The 26,614-nt window shown below is 36.4% G+C and overlaps 1 protein-coding gene and 1 long non-coding RNA gene across 3 annotated transcripts in view; both read left to right on the top strand.

Moving 5' to 3' along the window:
- Positions 1 to 26,016, top strand: part of LOC133335002 (mucin-2) — a 28,137-nt gene extending 2,121 nt beyond the window's left edge. Inside the window, exon 2 of the mRNA XM_061543305.1 lies at positions 23,285 to 26,016. Coding sequence (XP_061399289.1) covers positions 23,285 to 26,016 — 2,732 coding nt within the window. The remainder of the gene's footprint in view (positions 1 to 23,284) is intronic.
- On the top strand, positions 1,119 to 2,335 carry LOC133335001 (uncharacterized). 2 transcript variants are annotated; one of them, XR_009754506.1, is made up of 2 exons: positions 1,119 to 1,604; positions 2,195 to 2,335. It is a non-coding gene; the product is annotated as an uncharacterized LOC133335001 (long non-coding RNA). The 2 variants fall into 2 exon arrangements; XR_009754507.1 differs by having other exon boundaries at positions 2,177 to 2,335.
- Positions 26,017 to 26,614: the final 598 nt, after the last annotated feature.

Genomic DNA, 26,614 nt, shown 5'->3' with positions numbered 1-26,614 from the left:
GATGAAATTTGGCACAAGTCACTTATTTGGCCCAATGACGAACCCTATTGAAATTGGAGAAAATCAGTTCCTTGTCCGATTGAAACAAAATTTTGCACAGCGTACTTTCATTGGTCCAGTTTAATGTCTTTGAAGTTTTGTTGAAGTCTGTTAAGATTTAGATATAGCTCCCATATATAGTTTCGTCCGATTTTGTGTAAATGGTGCACCAAACTCCCAATATATTTTCGCATGAGACAAAATTTTGCACAATGTGCTGAATTAGGTACAGTTCGAGCCTATGCTTGGTGAGAATTTTCCAGAAAACAGTTATTCCTGGGGGAATTCAAGCGTGATAGAGTGGTTTCTTTATATTGGCTGGTTAACCACAGTGGCTATCGTTAGAGCACTCCAGCATTTAAATGTGAATAAATCTGTTGTGTTTCGTACCACCGCTCATTACCGTGATACTGGTAACGTAGCCCGACGTCAAGGAAGTGGACGAAAAAAAACAGCAACATCAGCAGAAATGGTTCGAAAAGTAAAGAAGCGACTTGATCGAAAAACGAGTCGCATTGGCCGAAAAATGGGTCGTGAGCTAAACATATCGCAATATTCCATTCGGCAAATATTGAAAAACCCATTGGGGTTTTTGAGAGAAAAATTCTCCGAAAGATCTACGGGCCGATCTGCGTCGACGGTGAATATCGGCGTCGAATGAACCACGAGCTTTACAATTTATACATGGACATCGACATAGTCAGTCGTATTGAGCTGCTGCGACTACGGTGGCTAGGCCATGTTGTGCGGATGAAAATGCCCCAGCTCAAAAGGCATATAAAAACGAGCCTGCTGATGGTTCCCGTAGAAGGGGAAGGCCACGAATTAGATGGAAAGACCAAGTAGAAAACAACATCTTGGAACGTGGTCGTCCAAATTGGTGGATTTGCGCACAAGACCGACGCGCTTGGAAATCTTTTTTAAGCTCGGCTTATGGAACAACCATTCGGTAACAAGCCAGCTAAGTAAGTAAGTAAAGCCATTGAAATTCCAAAAAGTGCAAGAACTTACACCGCGAAAGAAAATTAACTCAAAAGAAGTAAAGAGTAGCTTCGTTTGACCGAAAGTGGCAATTTTAAACAAACAAAATGATCGTGTTTACTTGCCAAAGAGGTCAGCTGAAAATGTGCACCTTCGGTTGGCCACCAGAACTCATGCGCCGGCCATGGTGATGATGTGGGCCGCCATAACAGCCGATGGTTACTATCCTCTCGTATTAATCAACCGTGTCATCAGAATAAATGCCGAATATTATGGCGTAAATATTCTGGAGGGTGCATTAAAGCCTTGGGCACGCAAACCTTTTGGCAGTAGACCTTGGACATTCCAACAGGACTTAGCCACATGGCACTCAGCACGCGCCACCCAAGAATGGTTACAAAATGAGGTTCCTCGCTTCATTTCCAGCACACAATGGCCACCAAAATCTCCGGATACCAATCCGTTGGACTATTGTGTCTGGAGTATTTTGGAAAGCAAAGTTGGTACTAAAAAATACCAAAGTATCGATCACCTCAAGCAAGCGCTTCGCCGGGAATGGGCCAAAATACCGCAGAGCAACATTCGTAGAGATGGGCAGTGGGTAAATACCCAAAGGGTAAATACCCGGTAAATTGGGTAAATACCCATTTGCGGGTATTTACTATATTGACTCGGTAATACAACATCTTACACCTTATCTCCGGGTTTCTGTTATCAAATCGATTTAGAATGGATAGTTTTACGATACTTTAAAGACGTGGGTAAATATTTGGGTAAATACCCGAGTTTTTACCCAAAAATTGGGTAACTGCCGAACCACTTGACGTAGGCGGCCAAAATTTTGCACACATGTTTCTAATGTCAAAGCAAATATAGAAATCCAACATGGGATCCCTGGGTCCGATTTTTCTTTGACATTAGAAACATGTGTGCAAAATTTTGGCCGCCTACGTCAAGTGGTTCGGCAGTTACCCAATTTTTGGGTAAAAACTCAAAATAGGGGTACCTGTGTATGGGGGCTATCAGTAAACGTGGACCTACATACATAAAATTTTGTATGGACATTTGGTACCCAAAAAGAACACTCTGTGCCAAATTGCAGCCAATTTGGTTGTAAAATGTGTCTAATAGACAAAAAAATACCTTAAATCGGGAGATACTGTTACGGTGTGAGACGGTTTCATTGGCCGTTTGAAGGCCATAATTCGTGCCAAAGGTGACCAATTCGAACAAATCTAAACTTATTCTAAAATTTGATGATATTTCCGACATTTTTTGCTTTCATTCAGGAAAATTAAAGTAAAAAATGTAAAAATGATGGCGTTTGACTTTTTTGTTGTTTTTTTTTATCTCAGACTGTATATTTAATTCTAAAACCGATTTTTGCCTCTTTAATTCACATCACTCTAAACTCACCTGTTCCAAATTTCGTATAAATCGAGCAAACATAAGATCTTCGGTGCACAATTTACATATAATCTACATCTGAACCGATTTCAATCTGGACCTACACTGCGCAAAATGTTGTGTCAATCGAATAAATATTGGGAGTTTGATGAACCTTTTACCTAAAATCGGACGAAACTATATACGTGAGCTATATCTAAATCTGAACTTCACAGACATCAAACTAGACTTAATTCAGTACGCTGTGCAAAATGTTTTCTCAATCGGACAACCCCTGGGAGTTCGGTGCACCATTTACATAACATCGGACGAAACTATATATGGGAGCTATATCTCAATCTGAGACCGATTTTCAACAAAAACTTCACTGACAAAAAAACTGGTCCTAATTCAGTACGCTGCCAAAATGTTGTCTCAATCGGACAAATATTGGGAGTGTGGTGCACCATTTACATCTATCTGAACCGGGTTGCTTCAATTTCAATAGGGTTCTTCTTTAGGCCCAATAAGTGAATTGTGCCAAATTTAATCCAAATCGGATCATAAATGCAACCTGTACTTTGTTTACAAGAATACATGGACGGACGGACAGACGGACATGCATAAATCGACTCAGAAAGTGATTCTATACATATTCTCAAAAGGAACCCTCTGTCTATCTCGTTTCCTTTTGTCTGTTACAAACATAGGTACAAATACATAATACCCTGTACCACAGTGTGGTGAAGGGTTTAACTATCCAATTCGTATACGTTTTCACGCATAAAAAAAAAATTAAACATTAAGCGATTATTAATATTTTGTCCACAATCTTTGCTATTTTTTACACTTTTAATATAGTTTGGCATATTCTCATCTTCATCTTCATCTTGATGGACTCTGGCAAAGCAATCCATGTTAGTTGGTGCTCTTCCATAAACTGTTAGTTTCCCTTTTAAAAGCGATAGGATTAAGACACGGGGTTTGTGCTGGCCATTTGAACAATTCATATTTTTGGTTAGACAGCAAATTCCTAATAATTTTCGAGGTTTAGGATGTTTGTTTAGGACCTTGATAAAATCGGAACTCCACCTCGGGGTATACACTTTCCTCCACGTTTTCTAAGAAATTAGTTAGGAAAATATTTAGATAATCTTCTAACCGTCATTATACGATCTATCTAGACCCCAAACCCTCAAATGTCCCCCGCAATGTTTTTCAGTTTGCTCTACTTGATGTAGCTGAAGATTTTCATGTGAGCGGTGTCAATATATTCGTTGGAACGGGAACATTTTTTATGAGACCAAATCAGATTTTCAATTTTCCCGTATTTCTTTAATAGGGCTGGTTAATTTTTCTTGACTGCCAATTCTACCTAGGATTCTACTAACAGTTCAATCGCTAATGTATTTATGTATCGCCTTGGCAACTAATTTTGTTTCAATCCTCCTTTTTCACACTTACCCGATCCCTGATCAGAAATTAGTCTGTTATATTTACCATTAGTATATTTCATTATATCCAACACGTTAATAACATTGATTTGCGGCATACCGATCGGATCCCTAAATTTTTGAACCGGATTTCCTGATAATTTTTGTCGTTTTAAATTTGTGGAATTTAAACTTCTGGGTTTTTAACATACTCGTCAAGGTATTATTTAATCCCCAAATAGATTTTCTACTCTTGCTGCGTAGTGTAATAGTTTATGAAATAATAATAATTTTATTCAGAGGTCATTGACCTTTTTAATTTCATATTCCTTTAATTATAGTCAAATACACAGTCTCATGTATTTGCCACTAATATAATAGGCGGATATAATTAAATATTATTTTTTCCAAAAAATATATTTTTTTATAAATTCCATACATGACAAAAATACCTGTACTGCTTATTTTTTGGACTTCACCAAAAAAAATATTCAATTTCAATAATTATTATTTCATTTTTGTTTTTCAAAATGCAATTCCTCACAGTAGTCGCATTTATTTAACCACCATCTGTCGTCATTATCCCAAAATGACAACGATAAAATGTTTTGGAAAAAATGTTAATGATAATTGCAAATTATTTTTTCCAGTTTTGCAGTAGCAACAACAACGACAACAAACTGCTGCAGTTTGGCGTAATCTCAAGAAGAAAAACAAAACAAACAAATAATTTTAATGCAATCGAAAACTATTAGAGGCATGTTTATAAAAATTAAAAAAAAAACGAATAAACATTTTTGTGGTTGATCGGTTAAGCTGAAAAAATTATCTACTTTAAATCGAAGAAAGTTGTTAGACAAATTTCTTTTCTTTCTATTTTGGTTTGGTTTGTAATGAATCACAATTATGCAAGGATCTCAGCTTAATGTAACACTTGTTTGAGTGGTAGATTTTTTGGTAACATGTGGTGAACCACCTTTAAAATAAGAGGCATAAAATATTGCACTAAGAAACGTAAAACTTCAAAAAAAATTAAAATCAAATTTCCAATTCTTTTTAAGAAAAATATATTTTTAATGCTGATGGTGCTTGAAAAAATATTTTTTAAAAAAATCCAGGCCTAAGGCTCTGATAGTGCTTGAAAAAATATTTTTTAAAAAAATCCACGCCTAAGGCTCTGATGGTGCTTGAAAAAATATTTTTTAAAAAAATCCACGCCTAAGGCTCTGATGGTGCTTGAAAAAATATTTTTTTAAAAAAATCCACGCCTAAGGCTCTGATGGTGCTTGAAAAAATATTTTTTAAAACAATCCACGCCTAAGGCTCTGATGGTGCTTGAAAAAATATTTTTTAAAAAAATCCACGCCTAAGGCTCTGATGGTGCTTGAAAAAATATTTTTTAAAAAAATCCACGCCTAAGGCTCTAATGGTGCTTGAAAAAATATTTTTTAAAAAAATCCACGCCTAAGGCTCTGATGGTGCTTGAAAAAATATTTTTTAAAAAAATCCACGCCTAAGGCTCTGATGGTGCTTGAAAAAATATTTTTTAAAAAAATCCACGCCTAAGGCTCTGATGGTGCTTGAAAAAATATTTTTTAAAAAAATCCACGCCTAAGGCTCTGATGGTGCTTGAAAAAATATTTTTTAAAAAAATCCACGCCTAAGGCTCTGATGGTGCTTGAAAAAATATTTTTTAAAAAAATCCACGCCTAAGGCTCTGATGGTGCTTGAAAAAATATTTTTTAAAAAAATCCACGCCTAAGGCTCTGATGGTGCTTGAAAAAATATTTTTTAAAAAAATCCACGCCTAAGGCTCTAATGGTGCTTGAAAAAATATTTTTTAAAAAAATCCACGCCTAAGGCTCTGATGGTGCTTGAAAAAATATTTTTTAAAAAAATCCACGCCTAAGGCTCTGATGGTGCTTGAAAAAATATTTTTTAAAAAAATCCACGCCTAAGGCTCTGATGGTGCTTGAAAAAATATTTTTTTAAAAAAATCCACGCCTAAGGCTCTGATGGTGCTTGAAAAAATATTCTTTAAAAAATCCACGCCTAAGGCTCTGATGGTGCTTGAAAAAATATTCTTTAAAAAATCCAAGCCTAAGGCTCTGATGGTGCTTGAAAAAATATTCTTTAAAAAATCCACGCCTAAGGCTCTGATGGTGCTTGAAAAAATATTCTTTAAAAAATCCACGCCTAAGGCTCTGATGGTGCTTGAAAAAATATTCTTTAAAAAATCCACGCCTAAGGCTCTGATGGTGCTTGAAAAAATATTCTTTAAAAAATCCACGCCTAAGGCTCTGATGGTGCTTGAAAAAAGTATTCTTTAAAAAATCCACGCCTAAGGCTCTGATGGTGCTTGAAAAAAGTATTCTTTAAAAAATCCACGCCTAAGGCTCTGATGGTGCTTGAAAAAATATTCTTTAAAAAATCCACGCCTAAGGCTCTGATGGTGCTTGAAAAAAGTATTCTTTAAAAAATCCACGCCTAAGGCTCTGATGGTGCTTGAAAAAAGTATTCTTTAAAAAATCCACGCCTAAGGCTCTGATGGTGCTTGAAAAAAGTATTCTTTAAAAAATCCACGCCTAAGGCTCTGATGGTGCTTGAAAAAAGTATTCTTTAAAAAATCCAAGCCTAAGGCTCTGATGGTGCTTGGAAAAAGTATTCTTTAAAAAATCCACGCCTAAGGCTCTGATGGTGCTTGAAAAAAGTATTCTTTAAAAAATCCACGCCTAAGGCTCTGATGGTGCTTGAAAAAAGTATTCTTTAAAAAATCCACGCCTAAGGCTCTGATGGTGCTTGAAAAAAGTATTCTTTAAAAAATCCACGCCTAAGGCTCTGATGGTGCTTGAAAAATATTCTTTAAAATAAATATAATAACCCTGGAAAAATATTCTTAAAAATTCCACGCTCATGGGTCTCAAGACTTGCGAAAAAATATTCTTCAAAAAATATTCTTTAAGCCTCTGAGGGTCCTTGAAAAAATGTTCTTTAAAAAGAGCAATGTCTTTGAAAAAAAAACCTTTTTTAAAAAATCGAAGCTTATGGGTCTGAAGGTTCTTGAAAAAAATATTCTTTAACCCACCCACTATTACAGATTTTTTTTGAAAAGTTTCGCAGATATTTCAACAAAACCATTTTTTATATGTTTATGTGGCATGAACTCTATCTGGAATATCCACAAAAGTATCTCCTTACCAAAAAAAAACTCGCAAAAATGATAATGATGACAATTACAACTGTCATTATATTCATAGATATTACATACTTACCTGCGAGTACATGCCAAAAGCCTAGGTGGACTATTTCGAAAAGACACAAGACATTGTTAATGTGTGGGTATACGTGACCATTGTCACTGGACATCATAACTGTCATCAAGTCTCACTCTCATACAATTATGCGGCGGCAGCAGTCAGTGGACCCCTAACCACGACCACCACCAATATTAGCTCAAGCCGATGTCATTCGTCTGGACTACTGGACTTACTTGTCACTAACATGGAGTATAGTTGGCATTTTTTCTGTTGACGTTTTTTTCTGTCTTTTTTCCAAAGCATTTCCAAGCGTTTGTGGTCACTGCAATTACTAACTGTGGTCAGTCTGATTTTTTTTGTCTTTTCAAATTTTGTGGTAATGTTTTTGTTGCTGGATTTGATGTTTTGTTTTTTTGTTTTCTTTTTGGTTTGTGATTTGAAATGTTAACAGATCTGACTTCTATTGCCACCGCTGTGTGGCTGTCTTGTCGTTGTCATTCATTCGTGCATTCGTTTACTAAAATGCCGGCTCTGGTTAGGAGTTTATTTTGAAATTCCCATGACAATCAACTAAATGCAATCATGTCGGAATATCAAGTGTTTTGAAAGTGTAGAAACATTTAGTCGCATGAACAGGCATTAAATACATACATACATATGTGGCAATTTGAAATAACTAGGATATATATGAAGGACACACAGGTTGACTTTTTAATGGTGGATTTTAAAAAAATATTTTGAAAAAGGATCATCAGAGCCATAAGCGTGGATTTATTAAGGAATATTTTTTTTTTTCAGATACCATCACAGTCATGCATGGATTCTTTAAAAACAATTTGTTTAAGGATCATCACAGCCATGAGCCTGGATTTTTTAACGAATATTTCTTAATGGATTATTGAATTTGGATACATGCATTTTTTTCAAATAATATTTTTTCAAGGATCATTAGAGTCAAAGACCTGCCTATTTTTAATGTAATATTTTTTAAAGATCTTAAGCGTGGATTTTTCACACAATATTTATTATCAGAGCCATAAGCAAAAAATTTTAGTTCAATTTTTTGAACCATAAGCGTGAATTTTTAAATACTATTTTTCAAGGACCATCGAAGCAATAAGCGTGGATTTTTTCAGTATCATCAGAAACGTTGATTGCTTAAATAATATTTAAAAAAGACCATCAGAGCCATAAGTATGTATTTTTTGAATAATATTTAAAAAAAGGATAGTGAATTTTTTAAAAAATATTTGTTTGGTTTTCCGTTTGTAACTTATCGAAATAATCATTTATAACCCTATAAAGTATCAGCCTGAAATTCTATGACGATCTAAACATGTCCGTCTGTCTGTTGTAATCACTCTAGTCTCTAAACGAATTGAGATAGTTCGCCAATATTTTGCATAGAGTCTTTTGTCTGCAGACAGGTCAAGTTCGAATATGGGATATATTGGTACACGTTTAAGCATAAGTCCCATATAAAGTTACCCCAAATTTTCGGTATTTTCGGGTTCTTGAGCGCGTTTTTCAAAGGAATTCGCTAAAATTTGGTACATTGCGTTCTTATTGCGTACCAAATTTCTTCACTAAAAATTATAAATAAAGGTATTTATCCAATTTTTAGGGTATTTACCAACTGCCCATCTCTACCCATATAGTCGTATTTGTCCGTCTGTCCGTCCGTCTGTCCATGTATTCTTGTAAACAAAGTGCAGGTCGCATTTATAATCCGATTTGGATGAAATTTGGCACAAGTCACTGATGTGGCCCAAGAACCCTATCGAAATTGAAGAAAATCGTTCAGATTTACATATAGCTCCTATTTATATTTTCGTCCGAATATTGGTTCAGATTTATATACTTTCGTCCGATTTTTTTGTAAATGGTGCACAAAACTCCCAATATTTGTCCGATTGAGACAACATTTTGCACTACGTACTGAATTAGGTCCAGTTTAATGTGTGTAAAGTTTTGTTGAAATCGGTTCAGATTTAGATATATCTCATATATAGTTTCGTCCGATTACAGGCGAATAGTTCACCAAACTCCGAATTTTGGCATAACGTATGGAATTGAGACTAGAATATAGTATGTTAAGTTTCATTGAAATCGGATCAGATATAGATATAGCTCCCGATTTTATGTAAATAGTGCACCAAACTCTCAATTTTTGTTCGATTGAGACGAGTTGTAACGCCCAAGAGTTTGTAACGCCGCGAAATATTGGTCCTAGACACACCTTTATACCGACTAGCTGCGTCAATCTAGACATGTGTGTCCGTCCGTCTGTCCGATACACGATACAGACCACAGTTATGGACCAATTGTCACGAAATTTTGCATGTAGGATGGGTTCAGGCCAATGAAAACCCATATTGTTTTTGGTTATCGGTTAATATTTAGGGGATGAAATGGGCCAAATAGTTAATTTTTGTCGGATTTTCTGTTCGCCCCAGAGGCCGCAATTATAGCCCGAACATCGCAAAATGTTACATAGAGAAGGGGGATCGGGCCGAAGAAAAATCATGATAGTATATCCAAGAGGAGTGGTTGACTTTTAAATTGATACCAATTATATTGTCGTATGTACTTGGCGCCAATTTTTTAAAAATGTTACTTTAGGACAACAAAATAGACAAAAATATACAATCAACCTACCATGAAAAATATTATTTAAGGACTAAAAACGAGACATCACTACAACTCAACCTCCCATGCTAAAAATATTTCCCATGCTCATGAAGATCATGAATCATAAATGAAATATAAAGAAAAATTATCTGCCAACCCTATTTGTTTCGTTATGTTTAACTTATTTAAGTTTTTGTTTTTCTTTCAACGAAAACTCCCATTCACATCATTCATCACGCATCATCGAAAAATGAGATATAACCAAACACACTCACACACACACCGAAGAGTGGTTAGTCTTAGCGATCATCAAATATTTGATGAACTATCAGTCATTGTCTCGGTGGCAGCAGACCAAATGAAAGAAACGAAAGAAAATGAACAGCAAACAGATGGTAGACACATAGACCTCAATAACCTCCAATTCCAAACAACTGCCAATTGCTTCCCATGTAAAGAAAATGGAAGAAGAAGAAGAAGCAGAAAAATAAAGTATCGTGCTTGAAGCCACCTTTGTTTGTGTTATATTAGATTCCAGACATATAGACAAATAGTCGGGGTGTTAGTTCATTTTTTGTAAGTGAATTAAGTCCAACTTATAAAATATTTAATATGCAGAAGTAATTTCCCTGAGACTTCTAGATAGAGGAAGGCCACAGAAGAGTATGACCCAGTTAAAGGTTGTCTATCTAGAGCTGACCTTTATAAATTGTATGGATTACCTATAAAAAGTTTTTCATAAGTGGCAGAAAGCCTATGGAAGCTCTATAAGATACCCACAGAAGACCCAAATATCACCCATCAGTAGAAGATGCAAATATTTTCCTATAATCAGACTTAGTACATTTTTCAATAATAACCAGAACAAACTACAATTTTTTTACGATTCGAACCAAGAAACTCCATTCCGAATTATACGTCACGATCTAATGGGCATTGGCGGTAGTGACCGTCAATGATGTTGACGTGAATAGATTTTCAAAAAATATTCAAATAAAAGCATGCACATACAGTGTGTACGTACGTATGTATGTTATTCAAAGAGGGAGCATAAATAGCATTACCCTCATCCTTAGTATCTCGTTCGCATAACCTACAATCGGCGAGGACCATCAAGACGAAGACCATCGTCTGCTTATTCACGATCGATGCTTGCCACCAACCAATGCAACCATCCATGGGTCCATGGAGGATGATGACAATGCCGATGGCAATGATTGCTGCCTAAAATTGCAAAACAACAAGACTAACACACACTTATGCACATACAAACATACATCGAACTGAGTGCATAACATGCTCTACAGTTTTGTTGTTGATAAATTATTAGCTAAAAACAAAACCAGACAAATCGCTTTCCATTTTTACCATTAAACGATTGAGTAAGCAGCCGCTGGAGCAGCATCAGCAGCTGAGATTGAGATGCACTTCGTTTTGGAGGATACTACACTAATGATGATTATGAAAATAATGAGAATTTCAAGGTGAATTTAAAAAAATCTTTACAACTGCAACAAAGCAGTGAGTAAAAAGTTAGTGAACTATAGCGATGACTTCAAGTTCGTGTCCTAAGTCTTTTGTTATCGATTAGGTAAACGACTAATTGGTATACAGCAACAATGTTATCTTGGTATTGGAAAATCTAATTGGAATTAATTGGAATAGCTTGAGGGAAATAAAGAAACAAATTAGGAGATGACCTTAGGTCCATAGAATAACCTACAGGAGGCATATTTGAATAAAATACAAAGAAAAAAATCCAGTTTCGATAGCGATCAGATCTATAAGAGTGGATTATAAAATATATTTTTTCCAAGATCTGTCAGTGTTATCAGCATGGACTTTTTGTGCCCTACACAATATTCAGAGATGACCTTAGGTCCATAGAATAACCATAGAATAGAATAGGAGGCATATTTAAAAAAAAATAACAAAAAACTTCCATTTTCGATAGCGATCAAATCTATAGGAGAGGATTATTAAACATTTTTCTTTTAAAGTTCTGTCAGCGGTATCAGCATGGACTTTTTGTGTCCTACACAACGATGTTGTAAATGTATTATAACTTGTTTCCATGACGCCACGATATATTAATGCTAGGCCCACATTTAAGTATACCGATAATTATACCTTGACTAACTGAAACATGTGTCCGTCCGTCAGTCCATTATAAGTTGTAAACAACAACAGATATGAACCAATTTACACGACATTTTGCAAGTAGATTTGGTTCAGGTCAAAGACGACCTCAATGGTTTTTGGTAATGACCGGTTAATATTAACGGGGATCAAATGGATTAGAAACTTTTTCGTTTGATCTTTTCTAGTGAGTTTAGAACCGAACATAACGAAATTCTACACGGGGATGTGGAACTGGCCACCGAATATAGGGGAGAGGGGGGCACCTTTGAACACTTTTGACTTTCAAGCCCTATAAAATTTTTTATTTTATAATTTTTGGTTTATTATAAATTTTAACTAATAGGTACATAGGTAACCTTTAAAATGAATATACATATGACATACTATAAGCTTGACAAATATATTTTATTACTGTTTTAATGGACGAACTCAAAGTGTTCAAAACTGCCCCCCCAGGGGGGCACCTTTGAACAGAGATTGGCATTTTTGAACGACATGTTTTTTACAGTGTTTATGTTCAAATATGTATGTATTTTATTCATACATATCAAAAATGCATTAATTCATTAAAAAATATATAAAAAGTGTTCAAAATTTAAAAAAATTAGATCAAAAGTTATTAAAACACAAAATGACTTAAAAACTAAAATTAATATGGTGAAAAATACAGTTAATTTCGTAATTTTATTAGCCCATTTGAAATTTTGAGAAATCGAAGCCAAAAGTTAAAAACTCCTTTTTTTACTCGAGTTTAATGGGCATGTTCAAAGGTGCCCCACCCATGGCATTTTACGGAAATTTAAAATAACTTTTTTTGTAATAAATATATATAAAGGAAATTAAATTAGTTATGTTAGAAATGATTGTTGGAATGCAAAAAATTTGTTTGGCGAAAGAAAACTATCACAGAATTCTTCCTGCTCCCTTACAAACAAATCAATAAAAGTTTACAATGACACTGAGAAAACATGGTCACCCATGCACAATTTTTCGACAACTGAAAAAGCAAGCCAAAGTGGTTTACGCATATAGAGAACAAGATTGCCATATACAAAAATGTGGTTGCGGGTCGGAAAAATATTAAACCAAGATTTAATGAGCGCTGTTCAAAGGTGCCCCACGTTCAAAGGTGCCCCCCTCTCCCCTACATATATATATATATATATATTATTCGATTTGAACCAAATTCGCCATAGCGTACTGAATTGAGTCTAGAATGATGTGAGTAAAGATTCGTGAAAATCGGTTAAGATTTAGATATAGCTCCCATATATATTTTCGTCCGATTTAAGGTAAATGGTGCACCAAAGTCCCTATATATATTGCGAATTGCACCAAATTTGGCATAGCGTCCTGAATTGCGTCCAGAAAGATGTATGTAAAGATTCGCGAAAATCGGTTCAGATTTAGATATAGCTCCCATATATATTTTCGACCGATTTAAGGTAAATGGTGCACCAAAGTCCCTATATATATTGCGAATTGCACCAAATTTGGCATAGCGTCCTGAATTGCGTCCAGAAAGATGTATGTAAAGATTCGCGATAATCGGTTCAGATTTAGATATAGCTCCCATATATATTTTCGTTCGATTTAATGTAAATGGTGTACCAAAGTTCCTATACATCTTTCGATTTGCACCAAATTTTGCATAGCGTACTGAATTGAGTCTAGAATGATGTGTGTAAAGATTCATGAAAATCGGTTCAAATTTAGATATAGCTCCCATATATATTTTTCGACTGATTTAAGATAAGTGGTGTATCAATGTCCCTATATATATTTCGATTTGCACGAAACTTGGCACAGCGTACTGAATTAAGCCTAGAATGATGTGTGTTAAGTGTCGTGAACATCGGTTCAGATTTAGATATTGTTCCCAAAGATATTTTCGTCCGATTTTAGATAAATGTTGCACCAAAGTCCCTATTTATCTTTCGATTAACACGAAATTTTGCACAGCGTACTGAATAAAGAGTATAATGATGTGTGTTAAGTGCCGTGAAAATCGGTTCAGATTTAGATATAGCTCCCATATGTATTTTCGTCCGATTTAATGTAAATGGTGCACAGAATACCCTATATATTCTTCGATTTGCACTGAATTTGGCGTACTGAATTGAGTCTAGAATGATGTGTGCTAGGTTTCGTGAAAATTGAAATGATGTGTCCTAAGTTTCGTGAAAATCGGTTCAGATTTAGATATAGCCCTATAAAAATTTCGTCCGATTTAATGTAAATGGTGCACCAAAGTCCGAATATATTTTGGCATAGATTGATAAAATGAGTCTAGAATGATGTGTGTTAAGTTTCGTGAAAATCCGTTCAGATTTAGATATAGCTCCCATATATATTTTCGTCCGATTTTACATAAATAGTGCACCAAACTCCTAATGTTTATCGGATTAACACGAAATTGAGACTTGAATGAGGTTATTGCGTTCTGTTGAAATTGGTGCAGACGCAGTCTGATTGAGATTACATTTTTAACAGTGCGGCGTACCGAATAGCGTGTATCAATGACTTTTTTTCGCCACCAGCTTAATTTTAGTAGTCTCATTTATGAAAACGATATTTGCTACTAATTGTATCATTAGATTGTCCCCTTTAAATTCGCAGTTCTCCAGGTCGGTGGAGTCTCACCTTGCAGCAGCTGATCCATGATCTTATTATTGGTCGCAGCAACGTACACAGGATTTCATTTCGGGGGGGCCCAGCAGTACAAAATGAAAAAACTCGGTGTTGCAAACATAAATTTACTGTGAACAAAATTCATTTCGGGGGGGGCCCGGGCCCCCCGGGCCGCCCCCCTGCGTACGTCCCTGATTGGTCGCATCCATCACCTCCTAATGGGTATCATTTTCTCAGTTTCCCGGATGCACTGCTACTCTCCCGACAACTGCGTAGCAGAGCTCATCTATGTAGCGCCTCCCGGCAACCTTCGTGTAAGGTGGCGGGGCTCCTTACCAATGGTTGCTACCCTGTTCCTTGGTCGTAAAGTCCAGTTACTTCTTTTGGAATTCCCGTTAATTACGGAATATTCTGATTGAGCGCATGTATTTTTGATATTAGAGGCAGCTTCGCCGCGCTCAGTCAATGGATTCTAGAGACAGTCGCCTTTAACGGTGGGTTGGCTTAGCTTCCCCTTATTATCACCCGACGTTAAGATCTTTTTCTTTATTTGGACTTGGCACTCGTCTGCTCGTTCGGAGACCTAATCCTCTTCGTCGCCTCTGAAGAAGTGGGGGGAAGGCAGGATTATTCTTCTGAGTATTCTGTGATCCAGAAAACAGTTTTTTCCTTGCTGTGAACTTAGCGATATCCTTACTCACGTCCTCTACCACCTTAAGGCCCTCGTCACTGCCCGACATTTGAAAACGGTAATGTTTGTCTTACCCTCGTGTTCTGATTCAAAATTTGAGTTTAATTCTCCGACTATATTGGAAGGCTGGATCGAGACTTTTGTTCCCTGTAGTTCTTAAACTCAGAGCCAATTTTGCCCGTGGACTGAGTGCTTGTAGCGATACCCTCAACTACAGACGCCAAGACACCCACATATGTATGTAGGAGATGTTCGCCACATATGTAGGAGATGTTTGCTCACAGACCAACACGAGTTCACAAAGATCTCGAGTAATTTTTGTATGTTTAAGATCCTAGTCCTATAAAAAAAATATTCTTTAAAAATCCACGCTTATAGCTCTGCTAATCCTTAAAAAAATATTTTTTTAAAAATATATGCTTATAGCTCTGCAAGTCCGTAAAAAAATATTCTTTAAAAAATCCACGCATATGGGTCTAAGGGTCCATTAAACATTTCATGCACATGTCTGATAAATCTGCAATTCTTCAAATATCGGTCTTGAAAAAAATATTCTTCACTATGCACATCGAATTTTTAGACCCCCACTAATCCACCATTCAATATTACAATTTAATATGCCATATTACATGTTGTTTAATCCTCCTTCAATGGAATCTGAAATATCACAACCCGCAACTAACAAATTCATTCCGACACATACATACATATTTATTTATGTAAATGCGATTCGGTGTGCTCTGCTAAGCTGTGCCGAGCTGCAGTAGTTTAATCTTAAATCATAACTTGTTAAAGTGTTAACAAATGTTGACCACAACAAATGCCAAAATGCGAGCATCGTCATCATCGTCAGCGTGGCACAGCGTTATACCACCACCAAACTGACAATATTACCACCTTACGATTGTCATACACCCAGCCAGGCACCCAGCAAGTCAGTCATTCAGTCACTCACTCACTTACAGAGGCTACTACATTTATTAGCAGCTTTACTTCGTTTTTTTCTTCCAACTGATGTGGCTGGCCGGCGGACTAGCTGCTAATGTCAATGACAAGGCAACTGCAACTCCTCACACACAGCAGCCTACCAGACATCTAGCCAGGTTTTTTTTTCTGTTCGTTTTTTTTAGTCTAGTTGTAGTGAGGTATGTTGTGAGTTAGTTTTTATTTTTTTTTAGTTTTCTGTGTTTAGACTGTTAGTGTCGCCTTCACCAACGCCAACATCATCACCGTCATTTATTTCAGTTTTTTTTTCATTTTTGGTTTCATTTGTGACTCCAAGTTGTGGACATCACCACCACCATCCATGTCCATCGGACTTATGCTGAAGTTGTTAGCTTCTGTTCATGATCTCATGGTGTCGTCTGGCCACGGTCTGAGGAGTGTCTGGTTTAGACAAATTATATTGATTTAATAGCTGAATGGTGGTAGCTTGTTTCTTGAAGCTGTTGCTGCTGCCGCTGCAACATATTACAAAAGTAGTTTTACATTGTGCTTTTGGAGTGATTTGGTTATGATACCCTACATCAATATATGGGTCTTGAAAAAAAAATCCGCGCTTATGGCTGGGTCTTGAAAAAAAGATGTGTAAAAATGCAAGCCAAACCAGGGTATTTTGAAAAATTATTCTTTAAAAATCCACGCCTATGACTGGTTGGGTCTAAAAAATCCACGATTATGGCTGGGTCTGGAAAAAAGTTATTTTTAAAAAGATCCTCGCTTATTGTAGGATTTTGAGAAATATTTTTATAAAACGCTTATGACAGGGTCTTGAAAAAAATATTCTTTAAAAAATCCACGCCTAAGGCTCTGATGGTGCTTGAAAAAAATATTCTTTAAAAAATCCACGCCTAAGGCTCTGATGGTGCTTGAAAAAAATATTCTTTAAAAAATCCACGCCTAAGGCTCTGATGGTGCTTGAAAAAAATATTCTTTAAAAAATCCACGCCTAAGGCTCTGATGGTGCTTGAAAAAAATATTCTTTAAAAAATCCACGCCTAAGGCTCTGATGGTGCTTGAAAAAAATATTCTTTAAAAAATCCACGCCTAAGGCTCTGATGGTGCTTGAAAAAAATATTCTTTAAAAAATCCACGCCTAAGGCTCTGATGGTGCTTGAAAAAAATATTCTTTAAAAAATCCACGCCTAAGGCTCTGATGGTGCTTGAAAAAAATATTCTTTAAAAAATCCACGCCTAAGGCTCTGATGGTGCTTGAAAAAAATATTCTTTAAAAAATCCACGCCTAAGGCTCTGATGGTGCTTGAAAAAAATATTCTTTAAAAAATCCACGCCTAAGGCTCTGATGGTGCTTGAAAAAAATATTCTTTAAAAAATCCACGCCTAAGGCTCTGATGGTGCTTGAAAAAAATATTCTTTAAAAAATCCACGCCTAAGGCTCTGATGGTGCTTGAAAAAAATATTCTTTAAAAAATCCACGCCTAAGGCTCTGATGGTGCTTGAAAAAAATATTCTTTAAAAAATCCACGCCTAAGGCTCTGATGGTGCTTGAAAAAAATATTCTTTAAAAAATCCACGCCTAAGGCTCTGATGGTGCTTGAAAAAAATATTCTTTAAAAAATCCACGCCTAAGGCTCTGATGGTGCTTGAAAAAAATATTCTTTAAAAAATCCACGCCTAAGGCTCTGATGGTGCTTGAAAAAAATATTCTTTAAAAAATCCACGCCTAAGGCTCTGATGGTGCTTGAAAAAAATATTCTTTAAAAAATCCACGCCTAAGGCTCTGATGGTGCTTGAAAAAAATATTCTTTAAAAAATCCACGCCTAAGGCTCTGATGGTGCTTGAAAAAAATATTCTTTAAAAAATCCACGCCTAAGGCTCTGATGGTGCTTGAAAAAAATATTCTTTAAAAAATCCACGCCTAAGGCTCTGATGGTGCTTGAAAAAAATATTCTTTAAAAAATCCACGCCTAAGGCTCTGATGGTGCTTGAAAAAAATATTCTTTAAAAAATCCACGCCTAAGGCTCTGATGGTGCTTGAAAAAAATATTCTTTAAAAAATCCACGCCTAAGGCTCTGATGGTGCTTGAAAAAAATATTCTTTAAAAAATCCACGCCTAAGGCTCTGATGGTGCTTGAAAAAAATATTCTTTAAAAAATCCACGCCTAAGGCTCTGATGGTGCTTGAAAAAAATATTCTTTAAAAAATCCACGCCTAAGGCTCTGATGGTGCTTGAAAAAAATATTCTTTAAAAAATCCACGCCTAAGGCTCTGATGGTGCTTGAAAAAAATATTCTTTAAAAAATCCACGCCTAAGGCTCTGATGGTGCTTGAAAAAAATATTCTTTAAAAAATCCACGCCTAAGGCTCTGATGGTGCTTGAAAAAAATATTCTTTAAAAAATCCACGCCTAAGGCTCTGATGGTGCTTGAAAAAAATATTCTTTAAAAAATCCACGCCTAAGGCTCTGATGGTGCTTGAAAAAAATATTCTTTAAAAAATCCACGCCTAAGGCTCTGATGGTGCTTGAAAAAAATATTCTTTAAAAAATCCACGCCTAAGGCTCTGATGGTGCTTGAAAAAAATATTCTTTAAAAAATCCACGCCTAAGGCTCTGATGGTGCTTGAAAAAAATATTCTTTAAAAAATCCACGCCTAAGGCTCTGATGGTGCTTGAAAAAAATATTCTTTAAAAAATCCACGCCTAAGGCTCTGATGGTGCTTGAAAAAAATATTCTTTAAAAAATCCACGCCTAAGGCTCTGATGGTGCTTGAAAAAAATATTCTTTAAAAAATCCACGCCTAAGGCTCTGATGGTGCTTGAAAAAAATATTCTTTAAAAAATCCACGCCTAAGGCTCTGATGGTGCTTGAAAAAAATATTCTTTAAAAAATCCACGCTTATGGCTCTGATGGTGCTTGAAAAAAATATTCTTTAAAAAATCCACGCCTAAGGCTCTGATGGTGCTTGAAAAAAATATTCTTTAAAAAATCCACGCTTATGGCTCTGATGGTGCTTGAAAAAAATATTCTTTAAAAAATCCACGCCTAAGGCTCTGATGGTGCTTGAAAAAAAGATTCTTTAAAAAATCCACGCCTAAGGCACTGATGGTCCTTGAAAAAAATATTCTTTAAAAAATCCACGCCTAAGGCTCTGATGGTGCTTGAAAAAAATATTCTTTAAAAAATCCAAGCCTAAGGCTCTGATGGTGCTTGAAAAAATATTCTTTAAAAAATCCACGCCTAAGGCTCTGATGGTGCTTGAAAAAATATTCTTTACAAAATCCACGCCTAAGGCTCTGATGGTGCTTGAAAAAATATTTTTTTAAAAAAGTCCATGCCTAAGGCTCTGATGGTGCTTGAAAAAATATTTTTTTAAAAAAGTCCATGCCTAAGGCTCTGATGGTGCTTGAAAAAATTTTCTTTAAAAAATCCACGCCTAAGGCTCTGATGGTGCTTGAAAAATATTCTTTAAAAAAATCCACGCCTAAGGCTCTGATAGTGCATGAAAAAATATTCTTTAAAAAATCCACGCCTAAGGCTCTGATAGTGCTTGAAAAATTATTCTTTAAAAAATCCAGGCTTAAGGCTCTGATGGTGCTCGAAAAATATTCTCTAAAAACCCACGCCTTAGGCTCTGATGGTGCTTGAAAAAATATTCTTTAATAAATCACGCCAAAGGCTCTGATGGTACTTGAAAAAATAATCTTTAAAAAATCACGCCCAAGGCTCCGATGGTACTTGAAAAAATCCACGCTTATGGCTATATTGGTACTTGAATTTTTTTTTTAAATCAAGGTCTCTTAGGCCAAGAATCTGATACGATTCTTGAAAAATAGTTATTTAAAAAATCTAAGCCAAGGGATCAGAGCCTTGGTCCTTGAAAAATATTCTTTAAAAATCCTGATCGATAGGCCTTGAAAAAGTATGAAAAAGTCTAAGAAATATATAAGGCATGGCCTCTGAAAAATATCCCAAAAAACCACACAGTGATGGCCCTGGAAAATGCTTTTATATTTTATTTATTTATGAAGATTCTATTCTCCCACAAAGTACCTCGGTAGGGTACCTTATAGTCGTTATTAGACGTCGTCTTTTTTTGTTACTCGTTTTTCTCGTGTGTATTAATTTTTTCATTTGGCCGTTTGTTTGATATTTTTGCTTTTGTTTTTGTATTTTTTCCATTTCTTGCTCCATTTAACAGAGTAATCGGATCCTATAATTGTTACCTGCGGCAGTACAATGTGTAATTGCAAAATATTTTGATGAACTTCGATTTTGTGTGCATTTTTTGTAATGGTTTTCATTTAAATGAAAATTATCCAACAACAATGTTTAGTTGATAATGCTGTCGTGGGCATAAGTGTGTCTTTTTTTACACAATTTTTACTTGAGAAATATAAATATGTTAAATATTTTACTTAACCTTCCATCTACCGATCTAACATTACAATATTTTAAGAGTCTAGCATATATCGTAATGGATTTAAAAAAAATACTTCATATATCGTAATAGATATGTAAAAAGTCTCATCTATGATCATCGTACGATAAAAAGGGGTTTTTGTTATCAAAAACATCCAATTTATTTTTCTAAAGTTTTAATTTTCTTTGAAAGGTTTTAATAAATTATTTTCAAAAAAAAGAAGGAGAATAAGATATCTAGATGTCGTAAATGTTATACACTTTATTCAGACACTACCTATATGGTTTGTTTATGTTAATATGGTGGATATAATCCCATATAGCCGTTAGTATTGGGAGCACAGGGCTTCCACAAATATCGATTAGTCATTGTACAAGTTTCGTTAATCATAGTTATTTTTTTAATTTCCAACTAAGTTAATGCTGAGTCTCATGTAGCCTATCATATGTGATGATGCTGCCATCTATCTTTCCATAGAAACAACGCAGACATGAATTTTGTGGAGTTGTTTGTGTCTTTGCCGGGTTCAGTGTTGTCATTTATCCTCAGGATCTCATGCCTTTTCTTTTTTATGTGATATTCTTTTGATGTTATTCTACGAGCTGTGGCTGCCACCTATCGATGCCTAGAAACAACGCTTAACAACAATTTTTCTTGAGGGAGCATGCGGCTTCCACAAAGCATCGCCATCTTACTCGAATAGCCCTAGTGCTAGTAATAGAATATTAAATGAAGAGGCTGTCATCTCGAGTTGCCTAGTAACAACGTCTCCTTAAATTTTGTGCAGTGATTGGAGTCCTTGTTTGATTAAGTGTTGCTTTATTCCTCTATGTGTCGCTATATACTGTCATCCATAATTTGTTGAAACTCACGGTGCCGAGGTTGGGTATATGAATGCATAATTATTTACAAACCCTGATGAGAGGATATTTTATTTTGAAGAGAAGCGTTTGTATATCGATCGTTCCATAATCAAAACATATGGACTACAAACTAAATATATTACATATTATACCAATTCGGAAATTTGATTTTGCATAGAACTAACCCCAATGAGAAACCGTTCATTAAGTCGAACAGCCAGAATCTAGAACTTAGTTGAGGTCACAGTCACAAAAAATAATTGGCAGCCCATACCAACAAAACCACCAGCCTTTTCTGAGATATTCGTCGATTTGGTAGACTTCCTCGGATGTTCTCTTCGCTATTACCTTGCCTTATGGAGGTATTCTATGCCCTATATGACGTTCATGGATGTTTTCTATGCATTGTAGGACCTTCTCATAGGTCTTATTGACATTAGATGACTTTCGTGGGGCTTCCTTATGCCTTCGAAGACCTTGCGGAGATCCTATATGCCACATCAGGAGTATTCTATCCCTTACATAACCTTTTCGGTGGTAGTTCAGGACTCAGATACCTTCCGTGATGACCATCTCAGATGACTTTGCTGCCTTAGGGGACCTTATCAGAAGTTGTATATACCTTCAAGGAGCCCTTCGGAGGTCTTCTGAGCCATAGAATGCCTTATATGCCTTAGAATCTCACCTCAGAAGTTTTATATCTCTTACGTAACCTTTTCAAGTCTCAGAAACCTTCCATTATGATCATCTGAGATGAGTTATTGCATGTGAGTTATGGCATATGCAATACCTCCAAATAATGAGGTTTGAACGCTAAGAACATAGTTGATACCGAACTTTTTCTTGATGTGTGGGAATGCTGTACAACTGTTGAAAACTCAAAAATAGCCACAGCTAAAGCAACTTAAATTAAAATAAAATGCAACTTGAATGTTCTATATTTACTCAGGCTGAATTCATAACCTCCAAAGTATAAAAAATGGCGCCCAATGAGCATAACTGTAGAAAGCTGAAATCCAATCACAGATAAAGCTACTAATATTAAAATAAAGTATAACTTGAATATTTTATATTCACTGAAAGAACTAGCCTATCTGGCAGGTATTGATTTGCTTCATTATTTGATCGAAGAAGTTAAACCAAATGCTGCACAACATACTCCCATAGCACTCAAATCCGTAACCGCGAATAACCGAAAAACGATGTACGTGTCAGAACAAATCTATACAAGAGTAATATATATCAACAAATAAGCTTGTTGATGCAAGTGGCGCCCAACAGTAAAGCTGTTGTTAAGATAACTAAATAATCATCTTGCATTTTCGAAAAGCTTTCTGAATTTCAATTTCCTTGTATTATTTTTGATCTTGAACTTCGTTAAAGCGGACATTATAAGACCTTAAATTGAGAATTTTTATTAATGTTTATGAGGTTCTACTACATTTTTAATCCCCTTCCGAATCAAACAATTCCCCAAGTCTTGCTGGTAGACCTAACTTCAACCTTCCATTATTGTGCTATCATCACTATAACGCCTAGAGCATTACAAACCACACAACAACAACAAGACCAATAATTCCAGTTTATAAAAAAAAGTATCAAATTGCAGTGCTAAGTCTTGCGAACATGTCTCAAGCTCTCTAGAGCATTGTATGGCAATAAAAACGGCAATTATAACACGCTTGTAATAATCATTGAAAACATATGTAAAAATTATGATTTTTATCGCCTAAGTTTTAAACGGTTTTGCTGTGCATAACAACAAGAAAGCAACAAAAACTGCTTCTCATATTACAATTTTTTCATCATCTTCGTTTTTCTTTTTCTCCCGACTATTTCTTTGCAGTGCGCAATTTTAGTCCCCGCATGGATTACAATAACAATGAATGGCGTCCAGTAGGCCGTGGTGACCCATTGAAGAATGACCCCACCTTTGATTATAGTCCACCAACCTTGGATCGTGTACGTTATTGGGCTGATCCCGATAAGGATAAGGAAAACCAACAGGAAGATGTTGCTACAAATGTCATTGATGCCAAATTGAAAAAGGCAAATCCGGGGAAAAATGAAATTCTGCTATTGGGAGTAACAGGAGATCGTATAAGAGGTGGTGCTCCCATACAACCACAACAGCATCATCCATCACATGTACATGGTGGCCAAGGGCATATTGTGAAAAATGCCAAGGGAGAAACCCCACTGTTGCAACCCAAGTACACTTCTGTGCGGCGTAGTTATTATGCTCATCAATTGCCCACACATTTGATGCCACCACCCATGCAACCTATGATGCCACAGCAGCAACAACAACAGTCTATCCAACCTCAAACACCACAATCCCACTCTCAATCACATATGTCCATGGGTCACATGATGAAACCCCAAGTCCATGGAGAATATCGTCATCAAATGAACATGCCTGCCAGCAGTGGCGGAAGTCATCATTCCTATGTCAACTCCCCAGCTATGTCTGGATCCATGAACATGCATGCCAAACCCTATCACATGTTATCCTCAACATCGTCATCATCATCAGCATCCTCCTCACAACCCTGGATGCATGCTGCAAGTCCACCAGCTTCATCTATGATCACTTCGATGCCATCCCATCATATGGCCAAACAACCAATGGCTCATGGTGCCAGTCATTATTCAGCACCCAGTCATGGTCAAGTCCATGATGCCCATCATCAAGAATCGGTGAATTATTTGACCTACACTCGGCCCAGTATGCAACATAACACACCCATGGCAATAAATGTTGGTAGTCATGAATATTATTCCCCCAATTCGATTAGAGGTTCGGCATCCATTCACAAACATTCCGCCTCCTCTTCGTCTAGTTCAAGAAAACCCTGGATCCATGATTTGCTGAAAAAGGAAGTCATAAAAACGGTGAAACCCTCAGTGGCGCCCAATAGTTATCACAGTGAAGTGTCGATAAAGCCATCGCATGCCTATCATTTGGAATCCAGTATGAGGCCACATCAAATGGAGCATCACTTTGAACCAATGTTATCCGCCAATACACCAGTAAGCAGCACATATACACCTGTATCGTTTGTCACGACCACCACCACTACTACGACGAGGAAACCCGTTGCGACCAGCACCACACCCATGCCCACCCAAGGAGCAATTTATATTACAAGCAGTACCAGTACTACACCTGCATATGCCAACTCTCCCACATTCCCACCCATATATACCCACACCACAGTGTCCACCACACAAGCACCCACCAGGACAACAACCACTTTGAGTCCCACACGCCTGCTCATACCCAATACCAGCAATTTAGCCTATCGTCCCACAGTGGCTCCCATTAAAATGACCACCGATTCACTGTTCTCGCACTACAATCAGCCAGAGAAACCTCTAAGGGGTCCGATGTATTTAATTATCGAAGGTCACTCGAAGGTCAAGACATATGGTAAAGATGAATTGGATCCACATAAACCCAAAATTGTACCAGTCATATCAAGTCGGGAACCTGTAGTGCGCCGTGCTGATCCCAATGAGAAACGTGGAACACCAGAAACCTTCCAGGTGAAACATTTGCACAGCAAGACCACACAGGCCATGGAGAAGATAACAACAACTACAGCCAAACCCGCCACCACCAAGACCACCACTGGATCGACAACTAAGAAACCCAGTGTGACCACAAGTAAGCCGAGCGTAAAGGCCTCAACGGAAAAATCCAAGCCAGCTACCACCAAAAAGCCGGTAGAGCCCTCGGCCACCAAGAAGCAAGTGGCGCCCAACAGTAAGGCTGCACAAAGCTCAACAACCACCACAGCAAAACCTGTGACCACAACAAAGGCAACCAAAAAAACAGCACCCAAATTAAGTGTGACCACCAGCAAGACAACACCGAGTACCAATTCCACCACCACAACAACAACCACAACTCCAAAACCCAAACCTCAACCCACTAAAGAAGCAAAAATCCCTGCCTCAAAAACTCCCGTTAAAGAAGAAAAACTTAGTCCCAATAATTTAAATGTTTTGGATACGATGAAAAAACCCAGTCTTAGTCTAACTGGACCCACAGCTATGCAAGGATTGCTTAGCTTCCTGGATTCCTCATTGGATTCTCTGCTCAAAGAAGAAAAACCCACAGCTGAACAAACGAAACCCATTACACCAACTGGAACCACCAAACTGAAGTCGATAAGTATGAATTCGGAAGAACCCAAAATTGAGGCGCGGGTCAGTACCAAACTTCAAGCCATAAAGGCCGAAGATTATGAGGACTATGACGAAGCAGACTTGAAGGCGATGAAAACAACAACCGAATATTTACCACGTGAAACCCGACAAATATTCGATTATGATCAGCTGCCTGAATCTCGGCTAACCGGTCAAAAGGATAACTCCGCCGTCTATGACGATGAAGATGACCTCTCCTCATTGGGATTTGATGATGAATATGAATACGAAGAGGTGGAAGAGGAGTCAGCAGCCGGTTCACAACTTATCAAACGCATTGATGCTTTGGTAGATGATGATTTCTCGCAAGCCCATTTGGAAGCTCTAAATTTGGCGCGACAACAAAAGGCAACGAAAGCGTAACGCAACGCAAATGTGTAGCTCTATAAAAAGTCGTATTTATCTAAAATGTTATTAGTATTTTTTATTAGATACTGTTCTATACCAAAATCTATTTGAAAAACAAAACGAATCATGTTTTATATAGTATTTATTTCTCCCGCCTTTTCCTCCTTCTCCTTATCCTTCATTCCAACTGTACATAGCTATAATTTGATTTTGGAAACATTTTGCAAAAAACAGCACCCTTAAGAGACCCTACCAAAAAACACCATAAAGTGGTCACAGAATTATTAAGTTTTAAGTCTCTTGTCACGATTATTTGTGTGATTAATTTTTTATATAAACAATATAAACAAAAAAACAATTTAATATTAATAATTTATTATTATTTATTGATATAGATATGTAAGTGTAAATTATTTAAATAAAATATATATTTAATAAAAATTACAATAAATGTTTGGAATTTTATTTATAAACAATAACAAGGAAATAATTTATGTTAGGCCGGAAAAAAGGAAGAAATATATAGTGGATATAGATATATAGGATGGATATAGTGCCCATATAACGTATTCCCGTAAATGTTGGTATAATATTATTTCAAAATTCCATATGA

Source organism: Musca vetustissima, unplaced genomic scaffold, assembly GCF_032173495.1.
Source record: "Musca vetustissima isolate MV318-11 ecotype Yass unplaced genomic scaffold, APGP_CSIRO_Mvet_v1 utg111558, whole genome shotgun sequence".
In the NCBI taxonomy this organism is placed as follows: Eukaryota; Metazoa; Arthropoda; class Insecta; order Diptera; family Muscidae; genus Musca; species Musca vetustissima.
The sequence above is the reverse complement of the archived record's forward strand: the minus strand, read 5'-3'. Positions and strand labels throughout refer to the sequence as shown.